Raw genomic sequence first — 24652 nt, 5'->3', positions numbered from 1 at the left:
AAAGTTCTTTCAAAGCCTGCTGTTTCAGACTGGAGTCAGGTAAGCCCTGAACAGTAAGCTTGCTAAAACAGTGAAAACAATTCCATTCTTCAACTAGTACCTTAAGCTAGGACTCAGTATCTTACTCATGTGGGAGGAGGCTCTTCCAGAGAAGGATGGAGTTTTTTTGTTGTTGTAGTTTTTTGTTTTGGGTTGTTTTTTGTTTTTTTGTTTTTTGTTTTTTGTTTTTGTTTTGTTTTGTTTTGTTTTGTTTTGTTTTGTTTTTTGGTTTTTCGAGACAGGGTTTCTCTGTGTAGCCCTGGCTGTCCTGGAACTCACTTTGTAGACCAGGCTGGCCTGGAACTCAGAAATCCGCCTGCCTCTGCCTCTGCCTCCCAAATGCTGGGATTAAAGGCCTGCACCACCACGCCTGGCCCTGAGGGATGGTCTTGTTACATTGTAGCGCATACACTTTAAGTTCTCAGCTCAGCCAAAAGTCAACAAGAGCTCAGAGCCTGTTTTTTGTTTGTTGGTTTGGTTTGGTTTGTTGTTGTTGTTGTTGTTAAACCTTTATCCTGTTGCTGTCCTGTTTTGGTTCAGCCAGGAAATCAGAGTTTTCATTCCTTTACATTTAGCTTAAGATATTTCTTTTTCCTTTGACTTAGAATCATGATGCTTAAAAAGTAAGCCTAGTCAATTGGGTGACATACCTGTCATCCAAATACTCTGGAGGCAAAGGGAAGAGGAATTGTGAGTTTGAGGCCAGCTTAGACTATAGTAAAGAACTTACTTTATAAATAAATGAATAAATTGGCAATAAATAAATAAATAAATAATAAAAAGTAAATGGCTGTGCCATACAGACACCTGTTTTTAGTTTGGGGTCATTGCTGGTGGGTTGTTTGTCTCTTTCTTCTCTGCCTTCATTTTCTTTGGATTCCTCCCCTGCTTGAATTTCTTTACATGGTCCCCTATGTGAGGACAGCAAGTCTGACTCTCATTCTGTGCATGGAAGCAGGCTCCGTTGGTTCCAGTACTTGGAACACGAGTCTGATGCTCATTGTGTAGCTCTGGCAGCTACAGAACTGTGACCACCTGTCGTGATGGCCCGGTTCCCACACACACCATGATGTGCCAGTTTCGCTCCGCAGAGCTGCCAGGCAGAGGGTGGTGAAGAGGGCTAGCTTGTACAATGTGCTGCTCTTGCTGAAAGGAGGGCTTCCCTCTGGAAGGAGTGCCAAGTCAGAGACGAATGCTTCATTAAATTGGTCACATCTGTTGGCACTTGTGGGTGTCAGTGCTGACAAGTGTCTTTCTGCTGGTTGGAGTTCTTCCCTTCGCTCCTTCATCCTTTGCCTCCATTGACCTAAGGGACTGTGTCATCGTGGATAATAGAGATATGGAGTGGGGCGGACCTCCCATGTTCTGAGTCTTATGCCATTGGCACTTGTGCTAGGTTATTGCCCTGGAAAGTGGCTTTCCTCCACGTGAAAGGTACAGAATAGCTACAGATGGTTTTGTTATTTCTTCCTGCATCTTCTGAGCTTAAAAATCTAACAGTATGGACAAAGTTAGGGCCATGAATTCCAGTAGATACTTGAATAGAGAGCTGCATTCAAGTTAGAATTAACTGTCTTAGGGAGACTTTATTTCTACACAAAGATTATTCATAAAATTGTAACTGGGTTATTCATAAATGGAATGCAACGTTGGTTTTAAGGTTACTGTTTCTCACAGTTGCTTTTAGGTTGAAAATTATTACATTTTATATGCATTTTATACACACACACACACACACACACACACATATATATATATATATATATATATATATATATATATATATATATATTTAAAATTAGCCTTTTACACGATGAGGATACTTCCATCCTGAAGAGGTTAGAAGGCTAAGTTAAAAATGAAAGAACTTGTCTTCTAACTGTATTTGTTCACACCGAGAAGATTACTAACTTTTTGGTATTGCTGCATAGTTGCATAAGAAATGTGGCAATGTAAAAGACTTCTAGTAAACATGGAGCTAAAATAAACCATTAACTTGGTTCTATATGCAAGGTAGCCTAGTGTTTCTGTCACTGCGATGAAATACTTGGAATGAGAGTTTCTAGCATTTGGTTGCCTGGTTAAAAACAGCCACAAAAAACCCCATGAAATCCAAATTCACCTAGGTTATGTTGCAGGTTGACCTCCTTAGTTGCTTCGATGAATCGAGATTAAAAGTAAGTCTTAATTTAGGGTGATTGCATGGATTAAAAACTATAGTAGATGGGGTTGTCCCAGAACTTAGAACAGGTTTCTCAGTTTAAGTTTCTACCCACTCCTGTAATATAAGCATTTTTGCCAATGCTTTGTATATTAGTTGACTCTGGTTTATAATGTCCAGGCATACTACACATTTGTGAAGAAGAACCCCTTGATTTATATGAAATAATTTTAGAGATTTATCCATTTATTATTTTGTGTGTATGTGTATGTGCCCGAGTGTATGTGTGTGCATCACAGGCTGGCAGGCAGACACCTGTGTGCAAGAGCATAGGGGTTCTCTGGAACTGGAGTTATGGGTGGTTGTGAGATACCTCACGTGGGTGCTGGAAATGAAACCTGGGTCCTCTAGAAGAACAATGAATGTTCTTAACTGGTGAGCCATCTTTCCAGCCCCAGATGATACGATTTTAAAAGGTAAAGTTTTCTAGTTTGGATGCTGGAAGACACGCTAACACATACGCATGTTTAGTCCTAAGGCTTCTGATAAAATACTGATAGCTCGGTGGCAAAGAGTAGATGAGAAAATGTTAGATTTAAATCAGCAGACTCATTTCATACTTTGCAAGATCTCAGAGGTGTGGATGGAATGTAGACAAAGCAGTGTGCAAGGTGTTTCACTTGTGAGCTGAGGTTGATTCTGAGGTTACAGAAGCTGCCATATATAGAAACATAACAGGCACATACTTGTCTTTGTTTTTCCTTTTTCAGTTCCCACTGTTTAAGTTTCAGGAACAAGTGGTTTGGGAATGTAGCTTAGTTGCTAGAGCGCATGCAAACCATGCATAAAGCCCTCAGTTCAGGCCCCAGGTCCACAAGAACCAGGACTGTAATCTTAGCACTCAAGAGCTGGAAACAAGAGCATCAGAAATCAAGGGTCATCTTCTCCATAGTGAGTCTGAGGCCAGGCTGGAGTATAAGTCTCCCTGTCTCAAAAAAAAAAAAAAAAAAAAAAAAAAAGAAAAAATGTGAGATGATTTTAGTCTATCAGAAATACAATTTTATATGGAATCAGTATAAAATGTGAAATACACATAATTTTTTTCACACAGAAGTCTTCAGACTCTTGTGTGGCAGTGCAGCACATCTCAGCTGGGACTAGATAAAGTCCAAGCGCTCGTTAGCTTTAATTACTTGCTTTTATATAGGAACAGGTCTGGAGTGTAGCTCTCTGCAGGTGAAGCCGTCAACTGGGTTAATAACTGACCATTGAAGTCTTGCCTTTGATCTGAAATTGCCGCTGATTTTGGTTACTGAAGCTGAAGTAACTTCAGCAGAGAAGTGCTGTCACCAGGCAGGCAGGTTTTTGGGTGTCTGATATCAGAAGCCTAAGGGAGGATTTCGGTGAAGGACGTGAAATTGGAGGAGGTTTAAGTGCTTCTATGGCTGTGATAAAGCATGGCCAAAAGGAGTGTGGAGAGGAAAGGGTTTGTTTCAGTTTGTAACTTCCACAGCACAGTCTGTGGTGATCAAAAACCATCCGGGTGACTTAAGAATGAAACTCAGCTCCGCTGGATTTTATTGTAACTGGTGCTGCACCAGGAAGGACTTCTAGAGTCTGGCCCAGGTCATTTTACTTTAGCTGTGTTTAAGCACAGCACAATTTTGGAAAAAAAAATTTGGTAACAACTGAGTCCCACGTGCAAGTGCACAGCAGTTTAAGATGTTTATATTGAGATTCTTTACCAAGTACATCTGGCTGCTTTCACAAGAATGGATGTTGTTGTCTTGGAGATAGTGCCCAAGAAGTTAGGGTCTAGGGAGCTTGTCTGAGTTAAACATAAGGCCTGTGGGTGTCAGGATTGGCCTGGCCCTAAGATAAACATAGAAGTCACTTAGGCTCTTAAGTCACTTAGTAAAGCACATGGGATATCACTCATAAGAATGGTTTAGGGTCTAACACAGTGCTCAAGACTTAGGAGGAAAGAGTCTGGGGTAAGTCAAAACAAAAATTCTGGAAGATACAGGCAGAGTTTGTCTCATCAGATAGCAAAGGATCATCAGGTTGTAAAAACTACATCATTCCTTGCATTCCAGGAAGAACGGCTAAGCACCTTATTCCATTGAAGAGGTAACCTGTGTGTTCCTTCACCTTCCCTGGCTTCTCCAGTGCCTATCATGTGTACAAGACCTTATCGCCCTCTATAACCATCTATCTTTGAAGGAAGTCAGGGCAAGAGCTCAAGGCAGGAAGCTGGTGGCAGGAACAGAAGCAGAGATAGTAGAAGATAATATTCAGCCTGTTTGTTCATACAACTCATGACCACCAGCCCAGGAACAACACTGCTCGCAGTGAGCTGGCCCTCCTACATCAATCCTCAATCAAGACAATACCCAAAGGCCTTCAGACCAACCTTGTGAAGACTTTCTCTCAGATAAGATTCCCTCTTCCCAGATATGTTAGGATTGTGCCAAGTTGACAAAAACCAACCTGCACAAAAGGGATAGTATAGCTCTAGAGTGACCCTAGGGGAAAAACAGCTCAATGAAGCCAGAGGCTGCGTTTCCTGTCTTGTTTCCATGCAGCCCACTGAGAGTGTTCGCCATCTCTAAAGGAGGCTGCTTTGAAATCTAGACAAGACTAGTGGAATGTGAGCCTCTCATTTTCACACGTACATAGTATTTAGCTTTGTGTTAATAGGGTGTCTTTGAGAATTACATGTTTTAACGGAGGAACTGGGAATTTGTTTCCTCCTACACCCCCATGGGGGAAATTTCATCCACATTATATTTAAGTAAAACACAAAGTAATTCCATTTTTCTAGGAAGATTTAAAGTGATCTGGACATGTGCTTTTGAAATTAATAATTTAGGAGATTTTATTACATTTAGGTGAGACGTATGAAGGGAGAATGATTTACAAGTCAAATCTATAAAAATATTGGTAAAATAGAATTGGTACTGAACGTAAAACCCAGGGCAAGATTCCACCGCTTCAGGACAGCTGAGCTAACCATAGAAGCTCATTGAGATACACAGACTTTGGACCCGGCTAATCTCACTGTGTAATGTTTTTTTATTTGCAAGTTCTCTACATAAAGTTTTTATAATTAAAAATAAATAAATCACATCCAGGTAACATGTTGAGGTAGAATCGAGCAGAATAAGTTTTAGGCTCTGTGCTCAGTACATGCAAGCACGATGGGAATGAAGTGAGATGGGGTACCTCATGCTAGCTAGGTCTGAAACACACAAAGCCTCAACTCAGAATCCTGCTTAGTGTAAAGGCTTCTGGAGATGGGGGTGGTTCTGATTGTCATCTTTTAGTATTACTTATATATGTCATTTTTTTTTAAAAATAAAGCCATTCTTCATTTGTTTGATAGAAGGAGATAAATATGAAATGGTTCTTAGTGGAGAAACACTGACTACCAGGCCCTCTGCCACCTGAACAGCTTGGAGCCAAGCCATGAAATTTAGAGAAGCAAGCTTGTGCTCAGCCTAAGGAATAATATTCCTGATGGACCAGAGTTTAAGAGTGAAAGGGGTTGTCATGAGATGTTCAGGCCTGTGCTGAAGTTACTCAAGGCAAGGCCAGGTGGCCCCCTGCTGGAAGCATCCTGGAAAGGGTTCTTTTTTATTCACCCAGCACGTGTTACCACTCCAGAGTCATTGGGTACTGCTGCTATTTGGTCAGGACAGTTCTCAATTGCTCCTCTAAGCCAAGCAGGGTGGCAACAATGTAGCTAAATGCAAGCTTGCTGCCAAGGGTGATGTTGTAGGTATATAGAGTGTCCAAAAGGTCTGGGAAACATGTTAAAAGGGCTCATGGCTTGCTACTTGCTCTTGTCAGGACTCCTGACTCAAGAGGCCTGGGTAGGTTGTAATTCTGCAATTGGGGGGAGAGGGGGTTCAAGATAGGGTTTCTCTGTATAGCCCTGGCTGTCCTGGAACTCACTTTGTAGACCAGGCTGGCCTCAAACTCAGAAATCCGCCTGTCTCTGCCTCCCAAGTGCTGGGATTGAAGGTGTGTGCCATCACTGCCCGGTGTTAATTCCTCATTTTTAGCAAGATCTAAGTTTGGGCTCCAGGGGCTGAACCCTGAGTAGCACTGGTTTAAAGGGGGGGGGTCTCCCAAGTCATTTGAGAACATCTGTAACCCATTTGGATAGAGGTGCTACTGTTGTCTAATAGTAGAAATGCACATTTCCTGAGATATGTAACATTGTCTCCATAACAAAGCATCAAACAATCAAATATTTAAAGTTGAGAAATTCCCCTCTGGGGCAATAACAGAAAATCCAGTGTCTATAATACACTTAAGAACCTCCTGGAGGATTGTGGGTTATGATTACCACAGTCCATAGGCTACAGCTCCTCCTAACTTAATCTGAGGGGTCAGTTAGGGACACTTACCCACAGGCAATCAGACAGGCAAGCCACTTGCTGTTATAACTGGAGTAAAGCAAGTGGATTTGGAAGGGAGACTGCCTGGGAGAATGTGGGTGTGGCTTCACAGTTTAAGTGACATTTGACAGCTTTATAAGAAGGGTAGGATTTTGCCAGCGGCATGCTAGCCCAAGGGAACAGGCAAGCAAAGAAAAGTGGGACTCTACACCTGGGATGGAATATATACCATGGAATCTAGAGGGGTACCACGTGATCACAGTAGCAAGGCTACTAATGATAGTCATACTCACAGGGTTGTCCTTAGCCTGAAGGCAGCAGCAGGTGTCAGTCCTGGCAGAAAACGGTGCTGCTCAGGAGTCTTTGGGCTTCCAAGGGGTTTAGCTGTCTGCAGACTTCATCACCTTGACAGCTATCTCAGCCCACATCCAGGGAGCGTGAGGTTGAGATCACCTACAGTGCACGCGAAGTACCAGTGGTTACTGGCAAGACATGAAAGACTTCCACCCTGGGGCTTGCCAGTCAGTCCTTAATAAATTACAACGCTTATATCCAGCTAGGGTATACATCATGCATCATGCATGTGAGTGTCACACACACACACACAAACATTTATTGCTGGCTTCTAAATGTTGGTTTCTGGAATGAGCAATTTAATAAGAATCACAGTGTACCTTAGAAACTACACTGCATGCTTGGCACATTTTATGCCGGACTGATTGCCCAGCCAACCCCCTGGACTGTTACAGTGAAGCTCCATGGAAACCTCATCATCTGACCTGAGGAAGTTGCAGTGGTTTGCATGCAGCGGTTATCAGCTGACCTCTGTGGTTTCCACACCACACTGGGTGATTTTCTTATAAAGTGCTGAGTGTTTGATGTGGTTTTTATATGTACTAGGAACTTGGGTCTACAGTAAAAAATGTAACTTTCTCACCTGCTCTATTTTTCCTTCACTCACTAATTACTACAGTTACTTTCTTACAGATTTTTCTAGACTTACAAATTTTTTACGCTTTTGCTCTTGTGGAATATATAACATAGTGGCAAGTCACTCCACTCTAGTTCTTCCCTCTCCTTTCCTGTGGTAGGTTCATTACCCCCTCTTATAGATTGAGGGGAATAAATGGAAGTATCTTGCCAGATGCTGTGTGTTAATAGTGAATAGCAGAGCAGAAGTCAGATTTAAAGTTCTTGTAGTGGTACCCAGACACGCTAATGATTGGTTCTTCTAAGAAGATGCAGTACCTGTTTACTTAGATGAGGGGTGAGGGCTTCAAAGAGCTGCCAGGGATGAGGCCTACCTGTGACACTGTCTCCTTCCAGTTGTTTGGCTTTGGCCACTAGATTGCATTTTTTACTGACCACAGACAGCAATGGAAGTACACCTGCCTCTTCAAAAAGCAACTTAGTGACCATCAGGTACCACGCCTAACCTCCAGGTTTCTCATCAATATAATATATTGAGCAGTATGTTGCCTTGCTGTTGATGCTGAGTCCCCATAACAGTTGCAGCCCAAACAGACTTTGTCTCTAGTGTAGGCAAGATGAGCTGTCCAGCAGTAGCCATGCACCCTCTGGTGGTAGGGTCAGAGCCATTGCACACAGAGAGGAGCAGACCCAACCTAAGTGTGTAGGGCCCAGTCTTTATCCCTGGCATAATGGATGGGAAGATATGTGAGCATTCTGAGCTCCTTTTGGGGGGGTAGCAGTGGGGACCATTGCAGTCATTCTGCAATCAGATGGATTGTTTGTGGCCTCAGAGTTTTCAGCACCACTTGTTAGAATGATCATGTAATGGTGCACAAGTAAGGAAGAAGGAATTTGTTTCATGGGGACTCTGGGTTGTGGCCTTTGTGAGCAGAGCTTACTTATGACACTTCTTATGCCTTGAGATGGGACCGGTGTCCTTTATAGAGGGAACTGTCCAGCTGAAGTAAAAAAAAAAAAAAAAAAAAAAAAAATGCACATTGACCTACTGGAGACCAATGGTTTGGTCCAAACTCAGGTTTCAGATAGTGATTCTGTGAGGCGCATACAGGGAATTCCAGTTTTTGGTGCTGGCAAGATGGAACTTATAACATGACCTATGTGCTTGTTACTCACCAGCAGGTAACAAGGAGGGAACACATTCTTCCACCTTCTGGGTATTGCTGAGTATCTTTCTGGGAGCCGTGGCCATGCTGTGCAAAGAGCAAGGAATCACTGTGCTGGTAAGACCTCCAACACAGATAGGGCCTGTGTCTTAGTCAGGGTTTCTATTCCTGCACAAACATCATGACCAAGAAGCAAGTTGGGGAGGAAAGGATTTATTCAATTTACATTTCCACATTGCTGTTCATCACTAAAGGAAGTCGGGACTGGAACTCAAGCAGGTCAGGAAGCAGGAGCTGATGCAGAGGCCATGGAGGGATGTTACTTACTGGCTTGCTTCCCCTGGCTTCCTCAGATTGCTCTCTTATAGAACCCAGGACTACCAGCTGGCACCACCTACAATGGGCCCTCCCCCCTTGATCACAAACCAAGAAAATGCCTCCAAGAGAGACACTGGGGGCCATCCAACTCCCATATCCTCCTCTGCTTCTGTGTGACTTTGCCAGCCTGAGGTTTTAGCCTTTTGGGTCTTGGCTGCCAAATGCCAGCATCTCAGATAGAGAATTGATGGATTCTTCTGACCATGAGTAATGAATTGTGTAAATTGATCTGTGAAAATTTCTTAGGGAGAGGGGCATGTTTCCTCCTTGTAGAGTGGTCCCTTAAAAAAGATAAAAGAATGGCTCAGTTTCCTGGTACACTGTCACAGTTAGCAGTCCCGCATACAACAAGGAACTTCGTTAGCCACCGAAAGCATGTAGGCACACACACCCTTGACTCTTCTCCTCATCCAAAAACTTGAGATACCTTGACCCAGTTAAGAATGATAGTTCAGGGCTCAATTTGCTTTTGTGTGTGGTTCCAGCAAACAAATCCTTGTGCCTGCTGGTAAAGCATTGCACCACTGTTCTGAATCCTCAGCCCCAGGATTCTTCAACCTTGTGCATTCACAGCCATTTCTGCCCAAGAGATTTTTACACAACTCAGGGTATATAATACAGGAAGATAAGATAGGCTTACAAATCAATCACTTACTGATGGTGAATCATAAATTTATTTTAAAGCAAATCTTTGGTATACCATAATTTTTATCATCTATTAAACAAAGTAAGTTTGCATGCCGTGACTTGGATACGCATATTTGCCTAACAAAATCCAATCCAACAAAACACTAGTTTGATATTGAAATGCTTTTGAATGATAGTAGGGAAAGATTAAAAGTGTTTATTTTCCCATATTTAAACCATTATGATCCTGTAAGAGCAGAGAACTTAGTATGTAAAGAAACTGTAAAACATGGTGTTCAGTAAGTGTTTTGGGCATTGTGTGGTGTGATAGTGTGCACAGTGTGCCAGGAATGCGTGTTGTATGTTTAGAACCCAGGCTTCAGTGAAGTTACACAATGGACACCAGATGAGGGCCACCACAAACACCTTGGATTCATGATATGTTTCAATTTTGAATTAATTTTTGCTTATTGTGTATTCAGAAGCTTTTATGTTGCCAGGTTTTTACAGATAATTATGCAGTCTAACATGGGGTCATGACCCACAGTTTAAGAAGCCTTGGCCTAGTTAGTCTAGTATTTAAAAAGGTATGTAAGTGTTTGGTGGCTGATTATGGGATGCAGACACTATTGCATATGCCAGCAAGATTTTGCTGAAAGGACCCTGATATAGCTGTCTCCTGTGAGGCTATGCCAGTGCCTGTCAAATACAGAAGTGGATGCTCACAGTCATCTATAGGATGGAACACAGGGCCCCCAATGGAGGAGCTAGAGAAAGTACCCAAGGAGCTGAAGGGAAGTGAAACAACAATATGAACTAACCAGTACCCCCAGAGCTCATGTCTCTAGCTGCATATGTAGCAGAAGATGGCCTAGTCGGCCATCATTGGGAAGAGAGGCCCCTTGGTCTAGCAAACTTTATATGCCCCAGTACAGGGGAATGCCAGGGCCAAGAATTGGGAGTGGGTGGCTAGAGGAACAGGGCAGGGGTGGGGAGTATAGGGAACTTTTGGGATAGCATTTGAAATGTAAATGAAGAAAATATCTAATTAAAAAAAAAAAAAGGTGTGTAGGAGCCAGTGAGATAACAGGTAAAGGTGACTGCTGCCAAGTGATGTTTGATCCTTGGGACCCACATGGTGGAAGGACAGGACTGACTAACTAGTTGACCTCTGACCTCCATACACACACCAAGTACTGCATGCTCGTCTACCCAAATAAATTTCCTAGAAGGCTCTTTCTATGCCTCATACATTTTACAGTTCTGAGAATTGAAGCCTCTGTTGTGTATATAGGACACGGATCATCTTCACTCTTTTTAAATCCTGGGGTACATTCTGTTTAGTAAAATGTAAGTGAAACCATGTTCACAGAGCCAGTTCTCCTGAAACTATTACTGGGAGTGGGAACCAGTCATTAGATGACACCTCGTGTGGATGTCAGTGAGCTTTGGGTTGAGTGTGTGATGCTGTTTGGCCTCTGCAGCTAGTGCTAAAGCAGGCAGGAGAGGGCTCCCTAAGCAGGTAGGCACACCACTTCTAGGTCTGCTCTGGATAGACACTGGGGTTGAGTCTGAGAACAGAGGAAGTTTAAAAAGCTCGCTTCCCTCCTCCTCCCAGGTAACTTTTGTTGGCCTTGTCTCTTTACAGGAAAACATTGAAACTAAGGGTATGAGACCCCCCCCACCCCAAAGGAAAGAATCGTGGTAGTTGACTAAAATTGGGAGAGAGGAGCAGTCAGAATGTGGGACTTGACACAACTCAAAGCAAAGATTACTGATTTTACTGAGTTCTGTCTGTAAGATAAAAGTCAGCAAGCAAGGATATGAAAAAGAACTACTGTGTGAAGATACTTAAGTCTTAAGCTAGAGATGGCTCAGCAATTAAAACCACTTGCTGCTCTGCAGACCAGGCTCAGTTCCCAGCACCTGTGTCTGGCACCTCCAAGGGTTCTTCCCAGGGCACCATGCGTGAGTGTGGTACATACACATTCATGTAAGCAAATGCTCATACACATAAAACAAGAAAAAAAATTAAGATACTTAAGTTTCCTGAGTTAGTTTTTTAATACTTTTGAACTAGGCATGGTGGCTCACATCTGTAATCCCTGTCCTCTGGAGACTGTGTTGGGATGATTGCATGTCTAGGGCTAGCCTGGTCTACAAAGCAAGTTCCTAATCAGCCTGGGCTACAGCATGAGTTTCTGACTTCAGTTGTTTTTGCAACCTTGTCACTGTGGGTGTTTTAATAAGTGGGCTGATTCTTGTGTATTGTAGACATTTAGCATCGTCCCCACCTGGAGCCAGCAGATGTCAATAAGAATCCCTTACTTGTCCTACAATGCCTGTGGAGGTTGCTAGGCATCCTTGTGACCAGTAGCATCCCAGAGCTTAATTCCGGGTCTCTGCCCCCTTCCCAGGTCTGCAGAGTAGGAATCCCACTTAGCCAGCTCTGCAGGTTGCTCCAGAATTTATTAACATATTAGAAGCACTGAAGATTAGGTTGAATTTAAATAAACCATGAGCATATTGATGCTGCCTGCAACTTGGATGGAGGAATGAGTACCAGTCAGTCCCCCTGGTCACATGACTGTATGACCCTCAGTGGCTGCCCCACAGCTCCAGGCAGAGAAGCAAACAGCATGAGAAGGTAGGAATGGCAGACAAGAGAGTTCCAGCCTCCTGAAAAACAGTTTACAGTTGAGCAGAGATGGTCTTCTGTGACCCATGTATGATGTGTGTCACATTAGTGAATAAAATCAGGATTCTTTGAAACGTTTAACCCGCCAGTGGCCTATGAATTGGATAATTAGTGACTCCTAGCATTTGTGGGAGAGAGTTAAGCAGGGTTGTCATCCTTGCTCTGAAAACCACAAATTACCACTGGCTTCTGATGTTTTCTGATCTTCTTTGCTACAGAACCCCATATTAAAAGAGCCCAGTCACATAGGGGCAGCTTTCACTGGATATAAACTGTGGATATTCAGACTCTTTTATGCAGACTGGGCAGGGATTCCAGTAGATGACAGTGCCTACCAAAGTGACATTGACAGAAAATCATCCACAAAGTAAAGACTAGATCCAAGGTGTAACTATACCTTGAAAAGCTGTCAAAGCGGCCTGACCATCATGGTGGCTATAGGAGCTGTTAGTGTAGGTGGGGCTATGGTTTACCTCAGGTCATTGTTGTTCACCTAACAGGAGTAGGCAGTTCTGCATAGTGTCTGAGGAGGCTTACTCATACAACATGCGCATCTTTTATGTGCTATGTCCAGAGTTACTCTATAGACAGCTGTGTCACAGCTTGCCAGTAAGGGGACATAAAGGGAAGAGAGTCTAGCTTTTAAACTAAAGCTCAAGAAGTGTCTTCACTTCTCCCCAGGTTCCATTCCCCACCCACCTGACCTGACCTGACCTGACCTAGCCTGACCTTGGAATGTCTCCATAGCACACACTTGAGGATAGAGTCCAGCTGTCTGCCCAGGGAGCACAAGACACTACTGAACAGTTAGAGTTCTGAGAGATCCAGGCATCCTTCAGAAAAAGAGATGTGTGTCTGCCCCATTCACCAGGCCTCGGTCAGCCCACCGAAGTTTACGTACAAGGCTGGGTTTGCAGGATTGATGCCTGTCTTTCTCTTGATATGCTTAATCATTGCCCAGGTAGTTGACCGCTCTGTTTCAGTTATAGACAAGGAGGTGAGGGAAACAAAGACTTGGGGAACTTTCCATGAGAACCCCAGAGCGTAGCCATCCTCAGTCTTACAGTACTCTAAATGTAGGCTATGGGATCATTACTGCCAGGTCCCACAGTGGATTGGGTTCATCAAAACATGTGGCAGTTCTTCGTAAATACCTGGGAGTTTGTCCGTTGTTTCCTTCAAATTTCTGGTCTAGGTTAAATAATGAAATTGTGGCTAATTTCTGCCCTGTCAGGGCCAGGATCCCTCTGGACTAACTGTGAGACTTTGATTCTTAGGGTTTGAATGCTGTGTTCGATATCCTGGTCATAGGCAAACTCAACATTCTGGCAGCTGTCCGGAAGGTCCTACATAAGAACAAGTCACAAGAGGTGAGCCGCATACTTTTTCTGGAGCCTAGATATGGAAAATGTCAGGGACCAGCCAATTTAAAATGCTGTTCTCCAAGTATTTCTTGCAATTTGAATTCTAAAGTAGGCAACTTTTTAGTGCACAGTGTCAATGCAGTAGCTACTCGTACTTGGGCTTGGTATATTTATTTACTTTGCAGTGCGGGGCAGTAAAACCCGGGGTCTCTTTCTAGGCAAGTGATTAACCTGTATCCACTCCTTTTTCTACTTTTTATTTTAAACCAGTCTTCAATGTTGCCCAGGCTGGACTTGAACTCTGTATAACCCCCAGGCAGACTATATGGAGAGAGTGGGGGAATGGACGGGACCCTCTTGTCTCAGCCTCCTAAATACTTAGAATACATGCTATGCTTAAGTTGAAAATCTTCGACAACAGGAACTTTGTGGTGTCCTTTCAGAATACAGGCATGTTCAAGAATGGAGGCCTCCTCTTCCGAATAGCCCTGCTTACCATTGGAGGCACCAGCATGCTTTATATACGCTGGAAAATCATGGGAACAGGCCCACCGGCATTTACTGAGGTGGACAACCCAGCGTCCTTTGCTGACAGCATGTTGGTTAGGGTAAGTATTGAGCCTGGATTTCTTTTCAATTATTTTCTTTACCCATCTATAGATTAGCAGTTCTCAACCTGTGAGTTGTGGTCCTTTCTGGGGTCAGATGACCCTTTCATAGAGGTATCTATCCTAAGACAGTTGGAAAACAGATATTAGCATTATGATGTATAACTAGCAAAGGTAATATTATGAAGTAGCAATGAAGATAATTTTAAGGTTGGGGGTGACCACAACCTGAGGAACTGTATTAAAGGGTTGTAGCGTTAGGATGGTGGCGATCCACCTTCGTCTTCTCTATCTTCATCCCCACCCATCACCACATTCACAAGTCCCTAATCAGTGGATACATCCATGTTTTGTTGTTTTTAAGGTTATTCTATAATAAAGACAACTTTTTTTACGCTGTTAGGAAGGGTGTGTGCTGGTTCTTTATATAGTTATCTCTTGATGCCCATGGGAAATTAGTTCCAAGAGTCCCCCATCCCAATTCTAAAATCCAGGGGTGCAGGAGTCTCATTGATAAGGTAAGGGTGTTTACATATATCCTGTTCACATCTCCCCTATGCTCAAAACTGTCTCCAGCTTCTACACTGCACCTAACACAGTGCCTGCTCTTTGTTCTAATGTGATTAAGGGTATCTTTCACTGCTCAGCAAGCTTAAGCTTTGTTTATTTTTTTTCTTACAAATATTTTCAATATATGGTTAAATTCTAGGTTTATTGAGTCTGTCGATTCAGGCCCACATAGAGGGCCAACATAATTCCTTTCATGAAAAGCAGGAAAAGAGACCCCTTCTATTATGATGCCCATCTGACCCCATCTTTGTTGCTGCAGGAGGACCTAGCATGGCTGAATTAAGACAAATGTGGTAGCGCAATGCTATTGTAAGAGTGTTTTTCTAAGGATCAGGATCTCAAGCCACAGATTCTTAGCTGTGCACTCTACAGAGAGAGTCAAGAGGATGCTCAGAGCTGAGCTCCATTTTTAAAGAATTAGGTGCACTGGGCCCTACATTGACCATGTCAGAGGCGTTAAGTAATACTATGTAAATGAGCCATATCCTGGCCAGAAATATAACCAACACCTGCATTGCCTGGACCACTGGCTTGGCTGTATTTTTAATGTATTAAAATCTGGATACATTTAATAAATTACAGATTACAACCCTATGCTCAGAATACAAATGGGCAGTATTTTATTTTTACACAACTGCTTCCTGGAACAGAAGCTTATGAATGCCTCGGAAGTGAAGTTAGGATATGTGTGTTCTTTCAAGTTCACCATCAAGTAAGTGTTTGTTTTTCTTTTGACTGACAGGCCATAAACTATAATTACTACTATTCATTGAATGCCTGGCTGCTGCTGTGTCCCTGGTGGCTGTGTTTTGATTGGTCAATGGGCTGCATCCCCCTCATTAAGTCAGTTGGTGACTGGAGGGTAATTGCTCTAGCGGCACTTTGGCTCTGCCTAATTGGCCTAATATTCCAAGCCCTGTGCTCTGAGGATAGCTGCAAGAGAAGGTAAGAGGCAGCATGGAATTTTAACTTCTGTGCAGCAGAAGCATTTTGCTAAAATCAGCGCCTATCACTTCTTAACAACTCTGTGTATAGGACATCTAAGGATATTTATTCTGAATTTATGGCAGCAACAAGGTAGGAATCTGTGGCTTCAGCTGGTTGGGAGGGAAGTTGGAGAGGCAGTAGGCATTACTACCATGGGCCACTCCCACCCTCCTAAGTAGCACTTAGAGGCCTCGCTGTAGGAGGTAAAATGTAATTTATGGTCAGAACAGGGAGTATAATTGACAAATGTTGGGCCCATTATTTCACAGTTCTCCTTCAAAGAAGCCCTTGCGAAGTCCTCTCTATTGTCCTGCACAAAATATGTTGTTGCCCTCAAAAGATACTACACTTTTTCAATAGATTAAAAAAATCTTTTGCAAAGGGTTATTGAGAAAATAATTGGAGAAGACAAACATATTCTATGAAAATGAAAACTGCTTAAGACAGTTTTCACAAAACCTGAGTGCACATGATGTTAACTAAGTAATTTCTCAAAATGAATGAGTGTTTTCTGCTTACCTGTGTGCTTAAATTAGTTGATGATTCTAAAGAGCGACAAACTTCAGTTTTAATCAGGTCATTTATACTTGTGAAATGGAATGTAAAACAAAATATTGTGAGGCATAGGGTCTGAGAAGGAACCACCAAATGTGACCTCACTGCTTCGTTTACACCATCCCATCATCAGAGCCTTAGAGATGTGGATGTTATACATGTTTCACTGCAAAGTGTGTTTGTGCTTGACCGCAGTAACAAAAGATAGTTTCTTTTAAATTTACAAACCTTAATCTATTTCAGTATGGTCTTTCTAGACCAGTCAGGGAAGGGTCCATTAAAAACTACATGGCATTATTTGGGAAGAGTATTCACTAATCAAGGAATAGATTAGATCTAATCTTTTGACTTTATTGATGCAAACATGATTTGGATGATTTTCCTATGTGCTGGCTGCTAAGTACTTTGCTCTGTGCTGCCAGCCAACTCCCCTCTACTGATGACTTTATCCTATCTTTTCTAAGTTGATAGCAAGAAACAAAGAGCAGTCTTTATTGTTATGTCAAGTAAGGTGCTTTTCGTGGAAAATCTAAAAAGAGCCGAATTTGTAAATACCTTTTCATCTTCCAGAATCCTTACTCTGGGTTTGGGATTTCTTGTGATCCCCTTTCTTCCTGCAAGCAACTTGTTTTTCCGAGTGGGCTTTGTGGTCGCAGAACGTGTCCTCTACCTTCCCAGCGCTGGATACTGCGTGCTGCTAACCTTTGGATTTGGAGCTCTGAGCAGACACACTAAGAAAAAGGTAGCATAGGGCTGGGGCAGTGATTCAGTGGGTAAAAGAGCTTGCTGTGCGAGTGAAGGCTGAGTTCAAACCATAGCACTGATGTAAACTGCCTGGCATGGCTTTGCATGCCTATAACCCCCAAGCTTGAGGGCTCCAAGCTAGGGAGATCCTGGAAACTCATTGTCCTGCCAGCTTTGCGTTCTAAGGCCTAGAGTGAGAATAGAGGACATGTGACATCCTCCTGTGGCCTCTACATGGACACAGGTGTGTTTACATCTGTGCACCCATGTGCGTGCACCACACATATGTACATACCAAAAAGAAAAACCCAGAATGCTGCCTCAGAGAACCATAAGCACCACATGTTACTAATGACCTCTGCCAACTCTATTCAGAAACCTGTTGCCGCCATCATCCTGGGCATCCTTCTCATCAATGCACTGAGATGTGTGATTCGCAGTGGCGAGTGGCGGAGCGAAGAGCAGCTCTTTCGAAGCGCCCTGTCTGTGTGTCCCCTCAATGCTAAGGTACCTTGCCCACCAGATTTACTCTCCAGAGCACTTCATTGGAGAACATTTTTAATCTTCCAGTAGATAAGAACATACACCATGGATCAGTAACTGGGGGTGGGGTTGGGGATTATTGGGTATTTTTTTCCAGTGAGTTAGTTAAGATTCATTACACTTAGCTAAAAGAAGTTATTAAATTAATTATTAACAGATTTATTTAAACTTGCCATCCTCAAGTTGCTAGTATCACCTCAGTTTGAAGACACTGGGAGTCAGGGGGTTGTTTCATCTCCAGGCTGGGGCTGGGTATAGATTCCGTCCTAATCTTTTAAAGCAGACCTTTCAGAATCTATGCTCTGTTGATAGGAGGAACTGGTCTCATTCAGGCTATAATGTGAAGGTTGCAATACCTGTGAATAGGCTTGGGAATTTAAAGTTGACTGCTGCACAGAAGTGTATGTGCATAGCACCCTGAGGTCTGTGCTTGGTGATGCCTCTTGCAGGTTGATAAGCATGGGGGTATGTGCTGTAAAATTGGCAGTGTTTTGTTGGAGAGATCTACCAGGGATTTATCTCACTTGTATTTTCGGTTAAGTCTAAGCTTTCCACTTACCCAACTAGTCAAACTCTCAGTGTTCTTTTTTTGTGAGAAATAATGCCTGCCTGGTAGGTTTCTTGACCATAGCATATTGGGAAGCACATAGGTGCTTGGGAAATGCTAACTTTTTAGATTTTGTCTTTATTTGGCTTTACCAAACAGTAAGAGGAGAATTCCATTTGCTGAGGTTGGGCCAAGACGTTAGTTAGGGTAGAAGTCTTCTGTTAGCGTACAGATTACTGTGTCATCCTGACCCCTGTCTTACTTAGCACATTTGATTGGGATTGCATAGTTTGTGTGAACGTGATCCTTCTGGGTACCAAGAGCTTTCTGAAGTTCTCAGTTCTACATTCTATCTTTAAGGAAAGTAACAATTTCAGACAGAGTTATATAAATAAAACTAATGAGCATGTCACATCTTACTGCGACCCTAAAGTGAAGACAAGTCTATAAGAGCTGTGACTCCATGCCTGTCCTATGTTTGTATGTTTGTTCTTTTTTGGTCAAAACATTTCATTCCTGTTTTAGTTAAGATGTCTTAGGAACTTTTTTTTTTTAGGTGCTTCTCAGCCATTCAGTATTCTTCAGTTGAGAATTCTTTGTTTAGCTCTGTACCCCAATTTTTAATAGGGCTATTTGGTTCTCTGGAGTCTAACTTCTTGAGTTCTTTGTATATATTGGATATTAGCCCTCTATCAGATGTAGGGTTGGTAAAGATCTTCTCCCAATTTGTTGGTTGCTGTTTTGTCCTATTGTCAGTGTCCTTTGCCCTACAGAAGCTTTGTAATTTATTAAGTCCCATTTGTCAGTTCTTGATCTTAGAGCATAAGTTCTTGGTGTACTGTTCAGGAAGTTTTTCCCTGTGCCCATGTGCTCGAGGCTCTTCCCCACTTTCTTTTCAATTAGTTTCAGTGTATCTGGTTGTATGTGGAGGTCCTTGATCTACTTGGACTTGGGCTTTGTACAAGGAGATCAGAATGGATCGATTTGCATTCTTCTCCATGCTAAATGCCAGTTGAACCAGTACCATTTGTTGAAAATGCTGTCTTTTTTCCACGGGATAATTTAAGCTCCTTTGTCAAAGATCAAGTGATTGTAGGTGTGTGGGTTCATTTTTGGGCCTTCAATTCTATCCCATTGATCTACTTGCCCATCACTGTACTAATATCATGCAGGTTTTTATCACTATTGCTCTGTAGTACAGCTTGAGGTCTGGGATGATGATTCCCCTGGAGTTCTTTTATTGTTGAGAATAGTTTTTGCTGTCCTAGATTTTTTGTTATTCCAGATGAATTTGAAAATTGCTCTTTCTAACTCTCTGAAGAATTGAGTTGGAATTTTGATGGGGATTGCATTGAATCTATAGATTGCTTTTGGCAAGATAGCCATTTTGACTATGTTAATCCTGCCAATCCATGAGCATGGGAAATCTTTCCATCTTCTGAGGTCTTCTTCAGTTTCCTTCTTCAGAGACTTGAAGTTCTTGTCATACAAATCTTTCACTTGTTTGGTTAGAGTCACAACAAGATACTTTATATTGTTTGTGCCTATTGCGAAGGGTGTTGTTTCCCTAATTTCTTTCTCAGCCTATTTATCCTTTGAGTATAGGAAGGCTACTGATTTGTTTGAGTTAATTTTATATCCCATCCTGAATGAGCTAACCCAATGACAAAAGAACACACATGATATGTACTCACTGATAAGTGGATATTAGCCCAGAAGCTCAGAATACCCAAGATACAATTAGCAAGATACAATTAGCAAAATGCATGAAACTCAAGAACAAGGAAGACCAAAGTGTGGATACTTGGATCCTTCTTAGAAAGGGGAACAAAATACCCATGGAAGGAGTTACAGAGACAAAATTCAGAGCAGAGACTGAAGGAATAACCATCCAGAGACTGCCCCACCTGGTGATCCATTCCATATACAGTCACCAAACCCAGACACTATTGTGGATGCCAACAAGTGCTTGCTGACAGGAGCCTGATATAGCTGTCTCCTGAGAGGCTCTGCCAGTGCCTGACAAATATAGGACTGAGCACAAGGTCCCCAATGGAGGAGCTAGAAAAAGGACCAAAGGAGCAGAAGGAGCTTGTGGCCCCATAGGAGGAACAACAATATGAACCAACCAGTACCCCTAGAGCTCCCAGGGACTAAACCACCAACCAAAGTGTATACATGGAGGGACCCATGGCTCTAGCTGCATATGTAGCAGAGGATGACATTGTTGGACATCAGTGGGAGGAGAAGCCCTTGGTCCTGAGAAGGCTTGATGCCCCAGTGTAGGGGAATGCCAGGACAGGGAAGTGGGAGTGGGTGGGTTGGTGAACAAGGGAAAAGGGGATGGGATAGGGGGTTTTTGGAGGGTAAACCAGGAAAGGGGATAACATTTGAAATGTAAATAAAGAAAATATCTATTTTTTTTTAAAGATGTCTTAGGAAAAGTGATTTACTTCAAGCTTTTATCTTGGTTTTGTTGATCAATCACAACTATCTTTTGTAAATTAACTGTAGTAGTAGTGTAATTTTGTAGATAAAATCTCCTTTACATTTACTTTCCTGCCTGGACAGGACTAATTGCTAGTTCTGTTTATATAGTTCCTCACCATGGGGAACTCCAGTCTCTACACAGGGTGTCATAATTAAACCTATTATCCTTCTGCTAAGGACTTAGATAAAGGACATTGCTTTCTTTATTTTTACCAGATGGGAGAAACTGAGGCATAGAAAGGGGAAGCTGGTGGTACTATTTAGGTTAGTAATTTGGGTGGCTTTTCAGAGATCCAACATGGTGTTTTGTGGTGCCTAGATGACCATAGGAACATGGAGTATATTTGTTGTCTTAGCCTGAAAATCTTCTCAGCATGTGAATTCAGCCCTACTAGATTGGAAACTGAGGGTACACACATGGGCATCACTCAGTCATAAGCATGAATGTTTTTCTTTTTAACTTGGGGTACACATAAAGACCTCAAGTATCATGATAATCATTCTTTCTCCAGAGCTTTTCTCAATTAGGCCATTTAATGTAAGCATGATAGAATTTCTGTTTGTCTTAAATGGTTCTCTATGCACTGAAGTGTCTAATTGTCTTTTTCTTCTTTTCAAAAAGCTGTGTTTATCGCAGTTTCTCCCTTTGGAAACTTTTGTGTCCTTTTGATTCCTCTGCATGGGATTTGTTTTCTGTTCTGGCCTCTACTCAGTAGTCTCTGAATATTACAGTTGGCACCTAGCTATTGTTCAGACCCAGATATATAAACTGAGCCTCACTTTTTTTTTTTAAAGATTGAGGTATCAGGGTAGGTAGTCCTTGGCCTGCATTGATATTACCCACAGTGCCTTGAATGTGATAAGTGCCTAATATTAGTTATTGAATTGGGCCAAATGGAAATTGTGTTAATAAAGCCTACTGTATGAGAGATTCCAAGTACTGAATTTATTGGGACTTATTTTAGTTTTTAAGGTTTAGACATATGTTGTATTTAATGTCAACCCCATGATACAGTGCTAAGTTAACAAAGAAAGGATCATGTAGCACTCGAAGGTATTCCCTTAAAGATGAACATGAATCTTTATGTGTTTATACATTTTAGCTTTAGCAATCTGCAACCTCAGCAGAATATTTGGGACTTTTAATGGTATTAGAAGTGCCTCTCATTGTGGGCACTTCTGCTTGTTTCCTACATGTTTGTCACTTGGTGGCAGTGGCTATTTTAATATGGCTTCATTGTCTTAGCAAATGATATGCAAAGGCTGGAGGAAAAGTTGGGTACCTGGGCTCTTTCTGTCTTACATGGAACAAAAATCCCCCATTTTCTAACTGCTACTAAAAGTAGCCTGTTGGTCAGGTTTGTTTTCTGAATTATTCAGCCCAAATCTAGACAGCTCTTTTCTTTTCACAGAATTCTCTGTCCAATCTAGAGAGAGAGAGAGAATGTCTTCTTAATTTTGGAATGCCTTCTAAGCCCGAATCATATTTCTAACTAATTCCATTTAAATAGCTGCTGCCCGGCGGCTTTTCACAGTGACCTGTCCTCTCCCCTGGGATTCTGGCCTGGCATCCTGAGTGTCTGGCAGAACCTTGGCCATGCTGCAGAGGGCAGCTGAACTCTTTTTAGTTTACAAAGAGAGCAAAATTACCCCCAAACAAAGGAAAACAGCAGGAGCCTATGGGCTGAAGAGACTGGAGTCCATACTTATATCTAGGTAGAAGCTGTATTTGTGCTCTGGGGACCCAGAGAACATCCTTCTCGATAGCACCCTCTAACTTTTCTTCTTTTGTTGTGTGGAATAGGATGATCTTCACAAATGCCGTGGGCTGCTCTGGCAGTAGTGTTTACCAAGCCACTTCCAAGCTGTGGAAGAATGAAAATACCTATAAATGGATAGGTATTCTGGTTCAGGAAGAGTTTCTAGGTTTCTGTATCACTGTCCATGCATGTATGTGCGCGCACGTGTGTGTGTGTGTGTGTGTGTGTGTGTGTGTGTGTGTGTTATATGGTGTTTCTAAGTTTCTGTCAAACTGTGTGTGCATGCATGCATGTGTGAGTGTGTGTGCATGTATGGTATGTGTGTGTTTCTAAGCTTCTATTCTGTCACAACATGTGTGTGTATGCGCGCGCGCGTGCATGCATGCACGCGCGCACACACACACACACACTCTCTCTCAATGACTTATCTTCTCACTGTGTCATTGTTTAGTCATTCCTGTCTACAGTCTTCATTTCTGTCTGATTCTAGTCAGATTGGTCCACTTTGTGACCTCACTTCCTTATTGCCACTTTAAAGGCCCAGTCTTCACAGTCACACTAAAAGGCCATGGGCTTTGCTCTATAAATAGTCTGTCCAAGATGCATAATAGAAGTCAGTGGTTCAAAGACAGCTTTGAGTAGAAAAGCAGGCAGTGTGGTGAGGCATCTCTAGATGGCCTAGAGAAGTCAAGCCTATCTTCACTAGCTCCCGGAAAGCAGGTGTACTGTGGTGAGAAGGAATGGGCTTAGAAACCCTGAGGTTCAGACTCAGATTCTCAGTTTCCAACAAGATGTCGAATACCAAAGCAGTGTATCAGCTCAGAGCCACTGTGATGAGAAGATCATGGGAAGAACCATATCAAGTCATGGTGGCCTTTAGCATTTGCCTTGCGTCTTCCTCTCCAAACAAAGATCTGTGGTATCCCTTTCCGGGATTACTACCGGCCTTAGGGTTTATGCCTCCTGATTCTGGGAAGAGCTTTTGATCATCAATACAGACCTCTGATGGCCTTCCTCAGGGCCATGTCGTCCTGCTTTTCTGATCTTAGTCTAGGTCCCTGCTGCTGCTGCCTCCTCCTCTTTCTTCCTTCTTTCTCTTCCTTCTTTCTTCTTCCTCTTCCTTCCTCCTCCTTTTTCTTCCTCCTTCTCTTTCTCCTCCCACTTCTGTTGTTCCTCCTCTTTCTCCCCCTTCTTCTATTTTAATGGTTGAGATAAGGTCTCAAGTAGCCCTGACTGGTTTTGAACTTTCTATGTAGCCAAAGATGGCCTTAATCTGATTCTTCTGTCTCTACTTGCCAAGTCTAGGACTGCAGGCATGTACACTGGGGTTCAGACTCAGATTCTAGTCTCACCTGATGCCCATGTGTAACTGAGAGCTCTGCACCAGCCTCCCAGGCATCCTCACTCTAAGATGGTTAAAAATTTCTCATTGATTTGCAACCGTGAGTCCTGTTTCTTTCATTGTCTTTGCAAATGGTTTATCTACTCATATATTCTCTTTCGTTCTTAATAAACATAAAACTCCCATCATGTAAGTTAACCTTTTTAAGACCAACAAGATGAATCAGTATGTAAAGGCATTTCTTGCCAGGACTCAACTGAGGTTTGATGAAGACATGAGAATTTAGCTTTATAAGGAGGGAGAATTGACCTGGCACATTCTTGTAGTAAACCAGCAGTGACCTTCTCTAAAGGATATGCCAGGACACACAATACACCCCAGGACATGCCAGGACATACAACACACCCCACCGTCTTGTCAGTTGATGCCTTACTCTGTAATCTGAGTTTTCAGCAGAGACAGCCTCCTCTAACCCCTGACCCCAGACTTCACAACCTCTTTCCTAAACTGTGAGTAAAATATATTTCTAAACTAAAACATTAACAGTCTGATGGAGGCTGGAGAGATGGCTCAGCAACTAAGAGCACTGACTACTATTCCAGAGGATCAATTCCCAGCACCCACCCACATGGTAGCTCACAGCTGTCTATAACTCCAGTTCCAGGAGATCTAACACCCTCATATAGACATATATGCAAGCAAAACACCAAAATACATTTTTAAAAAGAGCAGCCTGT

General features: G+C 42.5%; 1 protein-coding gene across 8 annotated transcripts in view; it reads left to right on the top strand.

The window, feature by feature from the left end:
• Tmtc4 (transmembrane O-mannosyltransferase targeting cadherins 4) overlaps positions 1–24652 on the top strand; it is a 63738-nt gene that overhangs the window by 22464 nt on the left and 16622 nt on the right. For 4 of the 8 annotated variants that reach the window (XM_021182605.3, XM_029468858.2, XM_029468860.2 and 1 more), the window contains exons 6-11: positions 8719–8819; positions 13683–13775; positions 14213–14377; positions 15690–15892; positions 17060–17231; positions 17609–17740. In XM_021182605.3, coding sequence (XP_021038264.1) covers positions 8719–8819; positions 13683–13775; positions 14213–14377; positions 15690–15892; positions 17060–17231; positions 17609–17740 — 866 coding nt within the window. Of the gene's footprint in view, positions 1–8715; positions 8820–13682; positions 13776–14212; positions 14378–15689; positions 15893–17059; positions 17232–17608; positions 17741–24652 lie in introns of all 8 variants that reach the window. The other 4 variants (XM_021182603.3, XM_029468857.2, XM_029468859.2 and 1 more) reach the window with 1 other exon arrangement.

This window comes from Mus caroli, unplaced genomic scaffold, assembly GCF_978045245.1.
Source record: "Mus caroli unplaced genomic scaffold, Mus_caroli_1 scaffold_12, whole genome shotgun sequence".
Classification (NCBI taxonomy): domain Eukaryota; kingdom Metazoa; phylum Chordata; class Mammalia; order Rodentia; family Muridae; genus Mus; species Mus caroli.
The sequence above is the reverse complement of the archived record's forward strand: the minus strand, read 5'-3'. Positions and strand labels throughout refer to the sequence as shown.